General features: G+C 40.7%; 1 protein-coding gene across 3 annotated transcripts in view; it reads right to left on the bottom strand.

Moving 5' to 3' along the window:
• Nucleotides 1-18454, bottom strand: part of FNDC3B (fibronectin type III domain containing 3B) — a 339705-nt gene that overhangs the window by 123190 nt on the left and 198061 nt on the right. For all 3 annotated transcript variants that reach the window (XM_032341218.1, XM_032341222.1, XM_032341225.1), the window contains 2 exons: nt 17824-18067; nt 13506-13793 (listed from right to left, as the gene is read on the bottom strand). In XM_032341218.1, the coding sequence (XP_032197109.1) occupies nt 13506-13793; nt 17824-18067 (532 nt within the window). The remainder of the gene's footprint in view (nt 1-13505; nt 13794-17823; nt 18068-18454) is intronic.

The raw sequence follows: 18454 nt of genomic DNA on the forward strand, positions 1-18454 counted from the left end.
ACCAACTGAGCCACCCAGGCACCTGAAAACATAGTTTCAAATTGAAAACTGTCTGCAGGGATGCCTGGGTGGCTCAGTTGTTAAGCGTCTGCCTTCAACTCAGGTCATGATCCCAGTGTCCTGGGATCAGGCTCCCTGCTCTGTGGGAAGCCTGCTTCTCCCTCTCCAACTCCCCCTGCTTGTGGTCCCTCTCTAGCTGTCTCTCTGTCAAAAAATAAATAAAATCTTAAAAAAAAACAAAAAACTTGATAGCTGAAGAATTAAGGCACTAATAACCATTTTTTATTTCAGCAACACATGATTTTTAACCAGTTTTCAAGAGATGCTGATATCTTATGGAGTTCCCTGGAATAACATTCCACTAAAATATAGATCTTTGTGAAAGATTTTTAATGTGCTTGGCAAAATACTTAAATAGTTTTGAGGAACTCAAATATGACAATTTCTCCATCCCTCTTGGTTTGAAGGATTTTGCTGTACCATAGAATCACATGTGTCTTTTCAAATAACCAAGAAAAAGGGGTCAATGTAAGTTCAATGTGAAGTAAAACTAGCAGTAATAAATGCATTTCTGAAAATTAAAACAACTGTTGGTAGACCTAACTCTTCCCTCTTACGGCCTCATGTTGCTTTCATGGGGGTAACTGTAATAAACCTAGAAAGCAAAACTTGATCATTTCATAGAAATGCCATCCATACTCTTTCCTATTATATAGAAAGGTAAGTTAAGGGGGAACTTCATTCCGAAAAAAACAGCTGCATTTTAAGGTCACCTCTGTTTGTAACACCTCTGTTTGTACTTTCAGGACCTGAAAGTAATCACACCGTCTTCAATGAAAGCTGGCTACCTTTTTTTTTTTTTTTTTTTTAAGATTTTATTTATTTATTTGACAGAGAAAGAGATCACAAGTTGGCAAAGAGGAAGGCAGAAAGAGAGGGGGAAGCAGGCTCCCTGCTGTGCAGGGAGCCCGATGTGGGGCTTGATCCCAGGACCCTGAGATCATGACCTGAGCCGAAGGCAGAGGCTTAACCCACTGAGCCACTCAGGTTCCCCGAAAGCTGGCTACTTTTAACAAAAGCACAATGACCCAAGGATAAAGATGAACCTTTTCCCTGTTAGTTTTTAACTAAAACCAAAACAGGGAAAATTTCTAACTTTCCAGTTTTTAAGCACGTCAAACTTTTATAATATCACTTTAACTATTGGTAGTATCACTTTAGCTATTGGTCACTATTCAAAAACCTACTACCTCAATATAATGGACCACTAACTCCCTTCAAACTTCTACCCAGAAGACTCCATTTTGGGGTGCCTGGGTGGCTCAGTCCGTTGGGCAACTGCCTTCGGCTCAGGTCATGATCCCAGGGTCCTAGGATCGAGCCCCGCATCGGGCTCCCTGCTCAGCGGGGAGTCTGCTTCCCCCTCTCTCTCTCCCTCTGCCTGTTGCTCCCCCCGCTTGTGTGAGCGCACTAATAAGTAAATAAAAATTCTTAAAGAAAGAAAGAAAGAAAGAAAGAAAGAAAGAAAGAAAGAAAGAAAGACTGCATTTTTATTTGGCTTATTAAACCCAGGTGCTCTAGCAGGAGATGCTCTGGTCCAGCACAGGAGAAAGGTCCAAGCATGAGGAAAGCCCAGAAAGGAAAAAAAGTTTTATTCACATGGAAATCTGTTCAAAATGCAGCCGCCAATAAAATGGCTCAAGGACCACAAAGAAGCAAAGAGGCTCCCCCCTTCACCCTACTCCACTGGAAACTGTTCACCACATGAGAGGAATGGAAGGTGCAGAAATGGAACCATGAGGCCCCTCTGATCTTCTCTCGTTTTTTCCCAAATTAATGTTACTGCACATTCCATCTAATCGTCCCTGTCTACTGTGTTTGCCCCTTTTATTCTCCTTGTTCTCCTACTTCTAGGGCTTCCTTTTATTTCACTGTGTCCCTCCCTGGAGGCCCTTCTCATTTCTCTCTGCCTTCTGATTTTCCGGAGTCTCCCTAAACCATCACAATTCCCTTCTGTGCCTGGAATAAATCATCCCTGTCACGATTACCTGGTCTTTCCTGCCCTTTTCTGAGCAGAACACCTATGTGGAAAGCCCCATTCTTGTGATGAAGCTGGAATAAGATTTTAGGAGGTAGTTTTTTTTGAAATGCAAATTCAGCACCAGAGAGGAGGGGAAAAAGAGGAAATTTTATAATCAACTGCAGAGACATTTATACTGTTTATTTTATAAATCCCAAATCACAAGCACTAAGCTGGTATCACCATTGTTTCCCCTGGACGGGTCCTATTTCACACTTGTGTTCTCCACCCATTTCTTAATAGAATTTCAAGGTCTTTTTAAAGCACCCAAAATTGGAAGAGGGCAATACAGTCTGTGACACTGTGGTGTGTCTGTGGTGTGTGGTATGTCTGATAATGTGGCAAATTAAATTAAACTAGGCTGGTCATGGCAGAAAAGATGACCTTTTCTGACTACAACTCTCACATCATAAGGCACTGAGCCCACAAAACCCTGCCTCTTCAAACAGCAGCGATAAAGAGGGATCCCAGAGGACCCTTCCACAGAAGATCCAGTGACATGATCTATGTTGATGTAACAGCTGGAAAGTTGCCCAACTCCATCACAAACAGTGAGACTATTTTGGATGAGGTATTAATAAGATCATTTTGTGGTTCCACACACCATGCGGTGGCCAGCCCCCGGGATGCTGTCCTCTGCTCCCCTGCCCCATGACCATCTTCTCTAAATTCATACCTCAGTGCCTTCTGTGCTGTATCAAGAGACACAATGTATGACCAACAGGATATGAGCAACGGGATATGGAAGTGGTGGCTGTACGGCTTCTGGGGCATAAGGAAAAACTGTGAAAGATGATGAAATGTAGTGGGTTTCCTTGTTGGCTTACCCACTTGCGTCAACTAACTGTTCTACAGCAAACAGTCTCAGCGGTGGCAAAATAAATACAGACAAGCTGTTGTTCGCCCAAATCAACTCCAGCTAAGCTCTTTGACTTTTCCCCCAGCAACACCAGCAAAGTAATCTAAAGCAGTCAAGAGGCTGAGGAGGTTCGGACAGGGAACCAAGCTGACCCAGCACGCTCTCCTCCTCAGTCTCAGAAGGGAATCCTGGCCAGAGGAGGCAGAGGGAAGATGAGGAGGGAGGGCTGAATTTCACTCTTGCTCAGGATTTTTCAGGTTGGCTATGGGTAGCAATAGCGAAGAGAATTTGGGGGGCGGGGGAGCCCAGACTCTCCACAGAAACCTCTCGGATCTCAAGTCCTTGGTGGTCAAGGACTCAGCACTGACCCCGACTGCAGGATGCCTCGCCCCTGGGCACTCCGAGGGGCACACTCCCGGGCTGCTGGGGTTCTGCTAACATGGCCCACAGGAGGCACTTCTCATAAGCAGAAGAATGTGCTCTGTAACATTTTTAAAGCATTCAGCGTCTGAAATCAGATGGAGAGCTCCCAACAGCTTCTGAAATGAGTGCTACTAGTTACCCCCATTTTAAACGCCTGTAAAGAGGGATGAACCATCTTGCCCAAAGGCACACAGCTCTCAAGTGGCCGAGTTGGGACAAAACCAAGAATGGCAGGGTCCCAGCTAGTAAGTCATTCTGCTTCTAAGTCGGGCACATATCTGATGATGACCTCTGACCCCAGTAAATTCAGAATTCAACTCAGCTAAATGAGAGAACAGCATATAAAAGTTTCAATTCAATAAAATTGAAGGTTACATATATACTAGAAACAAACCATGTCATCACTTATACCTGCTGTTTAAAGGGTTCTTTGGAATGCCATATATTTTACCAACACGGGTTCTGATGTCATCTAACTGCCGCTAGGACCAGTTCCCAAAAAAGTAAAAAGGCAGAGAAAAATAACATGGGTGCATGGAGTTAAGTACTACATATGGTAGAGACTAATCAAAATTCTGCCCTCAGTCTTCGGGTGAACATCCGTTTCAAAAGAAAACTCAAAGAATGCTTTCACATGTTATCTTTTTACACATAGGGGAAAAATGTGAAACTTCAAGTATGATTTACTGGGTTAAGACTCCTTCCATTGCCAGGACAAAAATACCTCATCCTGTCCCTGCAAAGAATCAGGTCCTTAACATCTTTAAAACATTCCAGACTGCAGGAACAATGAGGACTGTGGGGGGAGGAAGAGGGCAAAAGGCGGAGAGATAAGCGATGGGACTTGATAAAGACACACCTACACATTCTATTCTAGCAACAACTTGGGCCACCCTAGTTTCCTCCTTGTGGAGCCATACTCGGGCCTCTGCACCAGAGAAGTCAGTCAATGCCTGTGTAAGAGAGGGGAAAAAGCACACTGGAATCTTAACAGAAAAGAGAGTTGTCCGTCCTCAGATTTCTCCAACTCAGGCTTCAGAGGATAATGCCCAGGTCGGAAAGCACATGTCAACAAACAGCACATTCCTTCTGAAAACAGCCTTCTATCCCCAGGCTTGTCTCCTCTGCCATCCCACACGTAGGCAGCTGTTGCAGGAAGTCGGCTCCAGACCTCCATCAGCATCACTCAGAGGCCTCTAAAACCAGAGAACGGATCTGGCAGCCCACATTTGAAATGGAAAAGAGGGTGTTAACTGCCCAGTTTCCTGCTAGAAGGAATGTCTCTTGCACTTTGAGCCAGGGGTCCACATATCTACCGTCCTTTAAAAAAAAAAAAAAAATGAAGCTATGTAGGCTTGCTTGGACTATTTTCACTTTCAGACTGTACTTGGCAGAAAGACGGGTGAATTCCACTGACCTGAGCTCACTTCTAATTTTTTTCATGTTTTCTTGATATTTTTGCCATGCTGAGGAATCATCCACAGCTGCAGACAAATGAAAACACATAGGATTTATCTGCGACGACAGACCTGAGAGATGGCGCACTGATGGGACTCCATCACGAGGCTGCAGGTTTTCAAGTTGCAGCGTGGGAAGCACTCAGTACAGGAGCAAGGAGAAACCCCAGAGCCCTGCCACAAGCAGACTCTCTTCCTACACACCTGGTCTGAGCAGGCCTTGGAGAATATGCGCTCAGGAGACAGAAGAGCTTGCAAGTGAACAAAGCCATCAGCCACCTGCCAAGTGTGCAAGCCCCACCAAATAGCTTATTTTAAACAGAAAAGCACCAATGTTATCTCTTAGAGGGAGCCAAGACCAGAAGAGATTCCAGAAGAAAATCTGCCTTGACTCCCAACATTCCAGACCTTATTAACATTGAGTTCCTCCTTCCAAACAAAGGGGATCACTGTCGCTGGCCGTGCACAGGTGGACGCAGCCACCCCTCCCAGAACCCATGCCATCCAGCAGGAGGAGAAACTCCAAGGCCTCCCCAGCATTCACAATCTCAGACCTCAGGAAGAAAACACCATCCCTGACTTACTCCTATAATTCTTATCTGCAAGAATGAATGCGCTCTCAAGCTAAGTTTGGGTAAACAGACACTGGGGTCAGATTCTGTTTCTGAGCAGTGATAGCAAAATAGAAAAGAGAAAAAAATATCAGGGAGGACCATCTGAGAAGGAATTAGAACACAAAAACCTGGTAATAAGGGAAACTGCTAGGGTCAGAAGGCAATTTGTGATCTCCAAAGGAGAAAAGCACAAGAATAATGCTTTTGTCACCAGCTTCCAGCGTTACAGTCAGAAACTATGACTCCATGCGGTGGAATTTCATCTAAAGTATAACTGAATCTTGGAATTGCCAGCAATTCCAAAGGTCAAAGTTCAAATGCCAAAAGTATGCTGTATCCTCGTTTTCTTCCATATTTGGAATTCTTACCATTTTGCTCCAATTCTTTCCCACGTGGCACAGAAAGTTCTAGAAGCCTCCACATCAGCTACTGCCTATATATTAGTGACACAACTGGAACTCTTCCACCAATAGTACATGCTTATCATTATATCGGTACACTACGAAAGGAATATGCCTCACTTTAAAATCAACTGTTTTAACTGAATACCTCCCAGAGTCCATCTTATTTTATTTTATTTTTTCAATTTAAATTCAATTAGTTGACATATAGTGTGTTATCAGTTGCAGAGGGAGAGGTCAGTGATTCATCAGTCTTATATAACACCCAGCGCTCATTACATCCTGCGCCCTCCTTAATGTCCATTAAAAATGCAGTTAAAAATTGCTCGGCAGTCAAAGGGCCAGAGGCTCTCAAGTGTTACTGTGCTTACTCCCCACCCAGAGAGCAGAGGGAAACTGATACAGCTGGGCCCCAGCTCCACAGGTTGTTGAAGGCTGGGAAAGATCATGAGTTTACACGGATCTCAAAAGCCCCTCCATGGCAGTGAAGCTGCGGGTCTGAGACCAAGGAGCCAGGGTCTAGAGGAGCCTCAGCTCTGGGAAAGCCTTGTGGATGCTAACAACGACCCGGGTTCCCCGCTCCAACCACAGCAGAACCAGCTCTGTCTGCTTTCAGAATGTGTGTGTGTGTGTGTGTGTGTGTATGCACACACACGAAGGCTTGTAACGGCGGCATGGAAATAAGGATCTGTATTTAATTGGGATCGACAAAAGATTTTGGGATCTGTTTGAAAAAGAAGGATCTACTTACTCATGGGTAAGATTTTGAAAATCACTGACCCCAATTCACCTGTTCATCTTACTAAAGGAAACCTGAGGCCTAGTGACATGACTTGTGTATCACACAATCCCCAAAACATATACTACTGTATCATAACAGTTCCACTAAGGTTTTTTTTTTTTTTTAAAGATTTTATTTATTTATTTGACAGAAAGAGATCACAAGTAGACAGACAGGCAGGCAGAGAGAGAGAGAGAGAGGGAAGCAGGCTCCCTGCTGAGCAGAGAGCCCGATGCGGGACTCGATCCCAGGACCCTGAGATCATGACCTGAGCCAAAGGCAGCAGCTTAACCCACTGAGCCATGCAGGCGCCCCCCACTAAGGTTTTAAAATGTACAAGTAATGAGTGAGAAAGACATTTTCATTGCTGGGATAAACCTACAGATGAGGGAAAGGTCTGCAGTATCAACTGCACACACGCCACACCTTCACACACATAGTGGAGATTGTGAGTTAGCGTGTCTGACGTACTCTCTCTTCCTGTCCTTGTCCCATCCCAGACACAGACACACACACCCATAATAATTAAAGGGCCTACTAGGTCTTTGTCATATTATCAGACAGTGGCTCCTCACTGAAGTTTTTCTCTTTCACTCTGGATTCAGAGTGAAACAGCCTAGCAGATACCCTTTTTCTCCTTTCTGAGGATATAGAATAATGGGACTACCACTCAGACAAAAATTGCAGGATTTCAGTCTCAAACCTGGAACTGCTGGGTAACTTCCTTAATGTCATATGCTTTGGTTCTAATTGAGGCTAAAAGGGAAGGAATGAAACTTCCCTCTCACTCGGGGACACACACCAGTAAGTTCTTCAGTCTCCGTGATGAAAGACAACAGGACAATTTTAACTGGGCCTTGGCCACAGAATAGTCTCGAGACCCATCCCCTGGGCAGTATTCTGCAGATGAGAACACATTTTTCCATACCACAGGTTTCAGCAATTCCACTACGGAGTACTCATCCAAAGGAAACAAAAACACTAATTTGAAAAGATATATGCAGCCCTGAGTTCGCTGAACCATAAATGTAGTCGTGATAAGGAAGCAACCCAAGTGTTCTCCGACAGATGAACTGAAAATAGATGGTGTGTACATGTACACGTACACACACACACACACGAATATTACTCAGCCATAAAAATGAAGGAAATCTGGCCATCTGCAACAACATGGACGTCCCTAGAAGGTACTATGCTAACTGAAAGAAGTCAGAGGAACACAAATAAATACAGTATGATGTTACTTACATGTGGAATCTAAACAAACAGATGAACCAATAAAACCGAACAGACATAGGGGAAACACTGGCAGTTGCCAGAGAGGAAGGGGGTTAGTTGATGGGGGAAATAGGGGAAGGGAGTGTAGATGCACAGACCTCCAGTTATAAACAGTAAGTCACAGGGAGGTAGTGTGCCACACAGGGACCATAGTCAAAAATACTGTACTGTAAATCTGAAAGTTGCTAAGAAAGTGAATCTCAAAAGTTCTTATCAAAAGAAAAATTTTTTGGTCACTTTGTGTGGTGACAGACAGTGTCTAGACTGAGTGTCAGGATCATTTAGCAAAGTATACACATGTCCAGGAACACAGGGTGTAGCTGTCAAAGCGTAAGGCGGTCTAAGCAGAAGGCGGGCACTTCTGGCTTACAGGGGAAGGAGCTACAGGAAGGAGGAGTGTCGGAAGGGAGGAAGGACGGTCAGTGCATAGGAGGATAGAGAGACACCGGTTTAGAGAGGGGCCTGTCCTGATGAAAGGTGATCCTAAGATGACACGAGGGAGAGGGCCAAAATATTCAAGTAAAAAGGGGGAATGTTATCCTGAGGTGTTAAGAACTGAACTAGGCTACTTTTAATATTTAATAAAGAGAATTAAAACACCCATTTTACAGATGATAGAGGTTCAGAGAATACTAAAAGCAAATAGTTAGCAAGTGACAAAGCCAGATCAATTCTAAGCCAAGGAAGCCTGCTAACAAAGTCCCAACCATTCTGTGCCCACAACACACCATTAAACTCCAGGTAGTACAAAGAAACATGAGCCAACATTCCTCAGAGGGTACGGTGGGACTCTATCCTCCCTAAGCTATTTTCCTGAAGGTAACAGTAAATGAAAGGAGGGGTTGGCTGCAGAGCAGTCTCCCTAGGGGTAAAGAACTCTTCCTAGGAAGAGTAAACACTAAACACCTACATATGTTCAAATGGAAGACCTGTTCTAGAAAACAAACCAATTAAGAATACACAATTCACTCCACAAACATTTGCTGTGTACCTACTATGTGTCTGAAATAGTTCTAGGAGGTAAAAATGGAGAATTAAAGTTCTTATTTCCTACTGTGTACAACTTAGTGAACCACACGTATTGTAGCCATCCTTAATTCTAAGACAGTAGTTCTTTATTTTGGTTGACATCATTCCCAGCGGAGGACTGATAAAACAAACAGACAAGAAAACATGAAGCCAGATCAAGTAAACAGATTCTGATTTAGTAGTTCTGAAAGTGAGGTTCATGGATCTATTCTGTTTTTTTTGTAGGTTATTTCATTCAATCTACTGTATTTTATTCGATTCTTTTCTTGTTTGCACATTGATTCATCTGTTTATTCTTTTACAGTTTATTATATTTTTAAACAACATCAGATTCATTTGTGATTCTCTTCTATGAAAATATTTACAGCTGGAAGTATAATCCTAATCCTCTTTACCTATTTTGTCCATCCCCTCCCCTTCCCTCTGGCAATCACTAGTTTGTTCTAAGTATTTAAGAGTCTATTTTTGTTTTTTAGATTTCACATATAAGTAAATTCAAATGGTGATTTGCCTTTCTCTGTCTGACTTATTTCACTTAGCGTAATACCCTCTCTACGTCCATCCATGTTGTTGCAAGTGGCAAGATCTCATTCTTTTTTATGGCTGAATAATATTCCATTTTATATACATATATCACTCTTCTTTAGATTTCTCTACTCACACGTCGATCAGTGGATATCTGGGTTGCTTCCATATCTTGGTTAATGTCAATAACACTGCAATAAATACAGGGGTTCATATCTTTTTGAATTAGTGTTTTCCTTTGGGTAAATAACCCAAGTGAAATCACTGGATCATATGGTAGTTATAGTTTTAATTTTCTGAGGAAACTTCGTATTGCTTTCCGCAGTGGCTACACCAGTTTATATTCCCACTAACAGTGCATGAGGCTCCCTTTTCTCCACATCCTCGCCAACACTTGTTATTTCTTGTCTTTTTGATACTAGCCATTCTAACTGGGATGATGTGACATCTCATGTTTTTGATTTGTATTTTCCTGATGATTAATAATGATGAGCATCTGTTCATGTGCCTTTTGGCCATCTGTATGTCTTTTCTGGAAAAATGTCCATTCAGGTCCTCTGCCCATTAGATCTTTTCTTGATGTTGAGTTGTAGAAGTTCTTTATATATTTTGGAGATCATCCCTTTACTGGACTATCACTTGCAAATGCCTTCTCCTATTTAGTAAACTGCCTTTTCATTTCATTTCATTTGAATTAGTGGTTTTCTCTGGGTAAATAAAAAGCAAAAGCTCTTTATTTTTGTGTAGTCCCAATCGTTCATTTTTGTTTCTTTTTTCTCTTGACTGAGGAAACATGTCCATAAATATGCTAAGGCCCAAATCTGTCCAACAGATTATTGCCTATGTCCTCTTTTAAGAGTATTATGATTCTGGGTCACACATTTAAGTCTTTAATCCATTGTGAATTTATTTTTGTGTAGGGTCTAAGAACGTGGTCCAGCTTCATCCTATCCAGTTTGCCCAGTACCATTTATAAAACAGACTGTCTTTTCCTCATGTATATTCTCACCTTTTTTGTCATGGATTAATTGACCATATAACCATGGGTTTACCTTTGCACTATTCTCTTGCACTAATCTATGTATCTGTTTTCCTGCCAGTACCAGATTGTTTTGGTTGCTACAGCATTGTAGTATATCTTCTAATCTGAGATGGTGATATATTCAACTTTGCTGTCCTTTCTCAAGACTGTTCTCACTATTCAAGGTCTTTTGTGGTTCCACACAAATGTTTGGATCATTCATTCTGGTTTCTGTGAAAAATGTTATTGGTATTTTGATAGGGATTGCACTGAATCTGTAGATTGCTTTGGATAGTATGACATTTTAACAATATTAATTCTTCTAATCCATGAGCATCAAATATCTTTCCATTTGTCTGTGTCCTCTTCAAATCCTTTCAACCATGTCTTAGTTTTCAGAACACAGGTGGTTTACCTCACTGGAACGTGGTCATTTCAGATTGGCATGTTCCATTCAGTAATATGCATTTAAGGTGGTTTTACCCCTTTTTATACTTTAATAACACTGGGTAATATTCCATTGTCTGCATATAGCACAGCTTGTTTACTTACTGGAGGACATCTAGATTGCTTCCAAGTTTTGGCAATTATGAATACAGTTGCTATAAACACTTGTGTGTAAATTTTTTGTCAGGATCTAAGTTTTCATTTGGGAAAATGAATACTTAGTTTTTAAATCCAACTTATAAACCCCTCAGATCCTTATTGACATGAGGCAGAAACCATAATACTCTGATTCTTTACTTCGTGGCTCAACCACGTGGAGAACTGCACTTTGAGTGGTTTTGAGGAGGTAAATAATGCAATGAGAAAAGGAGCAACAGACCGAGTTCAGACTAAAGTGGAGATATTCAATTTTTTCATGGCAAAACACCCACTCCTGTAAGTGCTCAGGGAGAGTGATCTCACTGTTACTATCATCGCCATCACCATCACCATCATCATCATCATGTTTTCTACACAACAGTGAAGAGCTTAAGGTGCTCAAAATAATTATACTCGCATTCATTACATAAGAGGCCAAAATGTTTGTAAATGTATAGATGTTAGCAAACATTTCAGTACAGATTTCAGTGCAAATCCCTATTGTCTCTTAAAGCTGTGAGTATATTAAAAAATAAAGCAGCTTACACATTTAGACATGTAATATAGAATAACTGTACAGATAAGGAAGATACTTTTTTTTTTGCCATACTTAATCCATAATTACCTTAGTTTTATTTGCTAACTTTGACCCTGATTCATCCTAATTTCCTTCATCTCTCTGCTCCTTAGATTTATTCTGACTCTATTATATATATCTATGTCATCTGTCTGAAATCTTTGTTGGTGCAAGACAGACAGTATTAGAGAATAAATCAAATAATCAAGGTAGTTCAAACCTCATTAAGCTCTCCGAAGACTGCTTCTACATTCCTTTTCTCTTTTTTACAAACTAAAATTCTCCTTAGAAAAACTAATTTCTAATTTTTTGGTGTGAATTCCTTTTCATGACCATTGTTAAAAAGTCTAACATTGCTAGTAATCTAATTTCAAACTGAGAGTCTGTATTACCAGTTGACTAAAAATAACGTTAAAAATAGCAAATATAGAAAAATACAGAAAATATATAGAAAATATAAAAATATTTATATTTATTTTCAATATATATTTTCAAAAATAGAAAAATATAGAAAAGGATAAGGAACAAAATTAAAGGAATCTATAATACATTTTACTCAGAAATTTCTGGTCACTTTTGACTCTATCTTACTATTCCTCTTTTTAATGCTACAATTCACTGATAAATAAAATGGGGGGAAAGGCTGAAGCCAATGGCTGGTTCTACCTCAGTTTCCTCAGCCCCAAAAGAGTCCAGTCTTCTCTATGCAATCAAACATAAAACAACTTCTTTCTCTGTCATTCACAAACACATCTCACATACACAGCTCCTGTTCCCATCTGGATGAGGTCTGATAAGACAAAGGAGTATATTCAATGACTGCTATAATCACTTCTTATCCTGTCTTTCCTAGACGCTCATGTCTTTATATATTTATATTTGTAAATTCACCTCGCTTTTCAAAATGTTACCTTATTCTCCTTCAATTAAGTCAGCCTTCTCCACATGCCTGTATCAAAAGCCTGTTTTTAACTCTGATGGCATTAAAATAGGCAGTTTCTAAATCTTGGCTAAAAACTTGATTTAAGGGGCTCCTGGGTGGCTCAATGGGTTAAAGCCTCTGCCTTTGGCTCGGGTCATGATCCCAGGGTCCTGGGATCGAGCCCCACTTCAGCCTCTCTGCTCAGCAGGAGCCTGCTTCCACCCACCCCCACACCCCCCTTTCACCTGCCTCTCTGCCTATTTGCGATCTCTGTCAAATAAGTAAATAAAATCTTTAAAAAAAAAACACCTTAAAGTACATATACCTGCTTCCCCAAATTAACCAATCTATAGCCATGAGACTCATCTACAAAAAAAAAAAAAAACACATGCCCTTTGGAGCTGATGTCTTATATACGGTGACCATATTTCTTCGACCTCAGTCTTGAGCAATAACTACTTCATTCAGAATGCAAAGGTAGCATTAAGAAAGAACTGATGCCTGAAAGTAAGCAGAAATATATTCCTATTCCACAATGATACATTTCACCACAGAACCAAGTAATTACATCTGGTTTGATGAGGTGTAATTATTTTCACTGTTGAACTAGCCCTGTACTTCTTAGAAAGACTCTGGATCTCCTCCCTGCCTATTTGGAGTGAAAACAACAGGAAGTGGGCTAATGTGAAAAGCCACTGCTCGCATACTTGTTACTGAGCTTATGTAAAACGTCACATGGCACTTGTGACCCAAGGATATTTCTGCCAGGAACTATTAATAAAAATAGAGGATACGATATTCAGCTCTTCCTTGGAAAACGATCGGAAACTCTAACCAGCCATCCCTATGAGAAAGACCAGTGGCCATGAAATAACACCGTTAGGTACAAGATGTTTCTTTTAGGATGTCGGGCTCCAAAGATCTCTCCTTAGAGCAAATACTCTGCCCATTACCTTGCAAATCCGAATCAGTCGACTTTGGACTGCTCCTGGCCCGCCGCTCCGTTTTCTTAATTCCTGGCCCGCCCCCGCTGCCTCCACTGCCTCCGCCGCCTCCAGCGCTGTGGCCCTTCCCATAGCCGTTGTACACGGGTGTGCAGTTGCTTTTGTAGATAGAAGACGGGGGGCTGTTGAGGCGGTTCTGGCGGTCAATCTGGCGGTCTTTCAGTTTTTTGTGCGGAGGCTTACTGTACTGGTCTTCCCGGGTAATGTAGCTTGACATTCCATAGAGCGGTATGATTTCTGAAACGGAGGATTATGACAAACACAAGTTCAGTCTACATTTTATGTATGTATTTAGTTAGTTAGTTAGTTTCGTTTTATTTACTTGTCAGAGAAAGAGTGTGTAAGCACAAGCAGGGGCAGTGGCAGGCAGAGGGAGAAGCAGACTCTGCTGAGCAGGGAGTCCCAGGCAGGAGACATCACAGGACCCTGGAATGACCACCTGAGCAGAAGGCAGAAACTTAACCAACTGAGCCATCCAGGTGCCCCAGCCTACATTTTCCGTAGAAATTTTAAATGGTCAAAAGACCTGGCTCCTGAAGAAGGAGTTTTAAAAACTACTAAATATTTTTTTTAATTTTACATATATATAGAATACATGTTTAAAATGTTCCCATTCATTTTGAACCAACTGAAGAATGATCATTAAAAACTGTATTGTGTGAAAGAACAAATAAAACAACTGTAGTGCATTTTCATGAATGTTCCAAAAATTATGGAAAATACTGAAGACAGGGATACTTTTCCTGAAGAGTTCATATTCTAGTTGAATTTATATATAAATTTGCTTTTGTTGTCAAAAATCACTGTCAAATGTTTTTTAACTGCAATATATCGAAAACAAATCAGAAAAAAAAACAAAAGAGCCCCATAAATGTGTCCTTAGAATCAAGACACTTAAAACTATACTCATCATTATAGACAAAATAGCATTTCTTCTGAAAAGTGTGTAACATATCGCTTCTCGGGCTTTTGGCTAAGATCAAGTGAAAAGTGTGTAACAACCAGAATCTAAGGAGTTGTTTACAGCATGTGAAAGAGCCAACTTCTGAATAAAACTTACTAACATGATGAGATGAAAAATTTAACTAAAAATAATCAAAGCTCACAGAATCAGGGGAAATGTTCAAAGACAAACAGCAGGAGTAAACATAAGCTATCTCCGCAACCTGGTGCCTCATGTAGTAAGCTGTGGTCTCAAATGTCTATTTTAGAGTAATCTAGAGGCAAGATAAACCGACTAGTAGAATGTCACCTGGCTTCATTATGTAGAATTTTTTTTTTTAAGATTTTATTAATGAGAGAGAGAAAGAGAAGGAGGGAGCACAAGTAGGTAGAGGAAGAAAGGGAGAAGTAGACCTCCAGCTGAGCAGGAAGCCCGATGCAGGACTGGATCCCAGGATCCTTGGATCCTGAACTGAGCCAAAGGCAGACAGACACTTAAGCGACTGAGCCACTCAGGCGTCCCTACTATGTAGATTTTTAAGTGGCTCCAAAAAAACAATGGGAGCTTACAAAACAATTTCTGATCTTAGGGAGAAACACTTATTTTAAATCAAAAGATGTTAAAATCAATTAAAAATTGTATTTAGGCATTAATAAAAATGACAGTATATAACACAGAGATTGGGTCCTTGTGTTAAAAAGAAAAAAGGGCCCCATACGCATAAAATGACCAAATATATTAGCATTCCAAGCTGAATACTTCTGAGAGTGAAAACGTAGCATTCCTATCCTGTCTCTGGACAAGAGACCTAAATGGGGCCTGTTTTAAACATACCAGGAATGCACATTCCCCTTATTTAACATAACTAACCTTTCAACTGAAAAAAAAAAAAAAAAAAAAAAAAAAAAGCTCCACTTTTCTTTCTCTTCATATAGCTTAGAGAAGATCTTTAAAAAGCAAATCTTCACAAGGTCACCAAACTGCACTAAAGAATGTGAAAACACAAAGGCAATCTGATTCAGAGCCTATGACCAGGGTGCCTGGGTGGCTCAGCTGGTTAAGCATCAGACTCTTGATTTCGGCTCTCGAGTCATGATCTCAGGGTCAAGAGATGGAGCCCACATCAGCTCCTGACTCAGAGGGGAGTCTGCTTGAGAGTCCTTCTCTTTGCCCCACCCCACACCCCGGGCTCATGCTCTCTCTCTTGTTCTAAGAGCCTATGTCCAATTAAATCATACCCAAATATACAAAAGGATATTAATTGTTTTAAATGTCACAATGCGTTATACTTGAAATTTAAGATATTCACCATGGACACTAATACAGTAATCTTTTAAAACATGTTGAAATTTTACTCCTCCGGTATGGGAAATTAAATGTTTTAAGTTGTTTTTAGATACGTACACCAGGAAGTAAAGGTAAGGGATATATATAGGGCTTTTTAACTATAAAACGAAAGGATTTTGTTTTTTGCTTTCTTTAATTTGGAATTAATGAGGCACTTTCATTTTTACATTATTACACCACGTTATTACAATGAAAATAAACCAAAATACCCTCTGAAAGAAAAACACTTTTCTTCTTAATTCTAATGACCATTTAAATCATACTGCTGTCTAAAATTGAAGAGGACATCATTTACAAAAGGTAACTACGCGGCTTCCTACTAACACACTCTGTAAGGCACTCTTCATCTAGCAATTAGCCAGTTGCCAAGGCTTTTACTCATTAAGCTCAGACCAAATCAAAAAACTCTGACAATACTCAAATATTTAATGTGCCTTGTGTCAAGACACTGAATACTTTCTTAAAAATGACAGTTAATTATTTTTTTCAGATTTTTCCAAATGCTTTCATGGCATTTCCTCACTCTGTCTGGGGGGTTATGCCATTAGGCAGGAAGATTATATCAGTACAAAGTTATCAATGCCATCATTTCTCCATGCCCTGCTATGATAGTGCTTGATTCTTTTGAATTTTATATTTCTAAGTACTAAATTTCTAACTACTAAAACAAACAAAAAACCAAAACAACAAACTCAAATTCTATCCCTAAGTTGGAAGAGGATGTTCCACTTAAAATAACCATCTCAAATTTTTATTTTGTTAAGAAAAAAAATTACGATGTGAGTTAAGCAAACAGGGGGAAAAATATATATACATACATAATTGATAAGTGAAGTTTACAGTAAGTTGCTATTCCTGCTATATAGCAGGAATTCTCGTATTTGAACCAATAGAAAGAAATGTTTGAAGTGATAAAATGCTTCAATTCATAGAAGAAAATCACTTTGCAAAGCTTTAGACATCTTAGCTATTAAAGTCTGATTTTGGGGAGACACCTGGGTGGCTTAGTTGGTTAAGCGTCTGCCTTCAGCTCAGGTCATGATCTCGGGGTCCTGGGATGGAGTGCGTCTCTGAGTTCCCTGCTCAGTGGGGAGCCTGCTTATCTATCTCTTCCCTCTCCCTCTGCTGCTTCCCCTGCCTGTGCTCTCTCTCTCTCTGTCAAATAAATAAAATCTTTAAAAAAAAAAAAAAGTGCGATTTTTTACCCTCACTTATCTGGTTTCTTAGTAACCATTTTGATAGAAAAAGGCTTTAGACTCAACCAACACTAGAAAGATATAATGTCTGAGACTCTTTCATGTCGAGGTGAGTACTTGGCTACTAAACAGTGAAATTGGTTAAAGTAATAACAGGCTTCAGGAGGACCCTATCGAGGAGATTCTGAGTTCTACTAAGATTGCCAACACAGGGCATCTGGGAAACTGAGTCCTCTATCTGAGTTTTCTGATTTGGTCTGAGCTTAATGACTAAAAGCCTTGGTGACTGGCTAATTGCTTGATGAAGAGTGCCTTACACAGTGTGTTAGTAGGAAGCCACATAGTTACCTTTTGTGCAACTGGGCACAAAACACTTAATTTTCCTTCTGCTGCTAGGCCATATGGATGCCTAGGCAACAATGTCCCACAGTTCCATCTCAGGCCACTGTCACAGAAAAATATGAAAATGGGACACAGGAACGTATGCTCCATCACTCACTTCTTACTACGGTAAGAAGTAGCTATCCCTCCCTTCTCTTTTTGGAGTGGCTGGAACGGGGGGCAGAATCTTGGAAAACATAAAGAGCTGAAACCCACAAAGGAATCTTTGCAAGATGCGCTTCAAGACAAAGGAAGCTAGGAATTTCTTGTGGCTTTCTACAGCCAGGAGATCCCCTACCAGGCTCACTGCAGGAGAAACAAAGGCTCCATGGTTCTCCTGAGCTACTTCCAAGTTGTAACCAGTTTCAACAGCTCCCAATGCCAGCAATAATCTACTCACCTTGCTCGCCGTATATTGTAGGGGGAATATGGTGCTGAGGAAAAAACTGAGGCGGCATATCTCCAGGTCCAGTAACAGGTGGGTAGTAAGCCGTGTGTGAGTTATGAATAAAATGGGGGTGGTGAGTCAGGTAGGGGGGCAGGTGGTGGGTTGGAGACATGGCTGAGGGGTAGCTTGGGGGATAACACTCAGGAGACTGCGGTGTGACCACCACCCGGCGGACTCCAGTATTGTCTTCAATCACCTAAAGAAAACAGAAAGAAACAGTGTCGTATATATTTATCAACAAACATCTCGTGGACATATCTAGTATTTAATTGCTTCCCTTACTGGAATTTTTCTCTCCTCATGGAAGAAAAAAATCAGTGCATGTTGAATTCTGGTTCTCTAATTCAAACCAATTTTTAGATGCGTCTTAGAAATAATGTTTAACAATGAAAACTTATGAAAATAAGCTTTCATCAACCACTTGATTCTGATTACACAAAACTTTTTGGAGAGATCAATGGCTTGATAATAAATCTCATTTGTCTCATAAAATTTTCCAAGAAGACCTGGAAGAAGACTTCTGAAGACTTCATCCAAGACAAGTGAATTCCATGTGTGATTTAGCTAATCTGAGCAATGACTT

Source organism: Mustela erminea, chromosome 1 (assembly GCF_009829155.1).
Source record: "Mustela erminea isolate mMusErm1 chromosome 1, mMusErm1.Pri, whole genome shotgun sequence".
NCBI classification, from domain to species: Eukaryota; Metazoa; Chordata; class Mammalia; order Carnivora; family Mustelidae; genus Mustela; species Mustela erminea.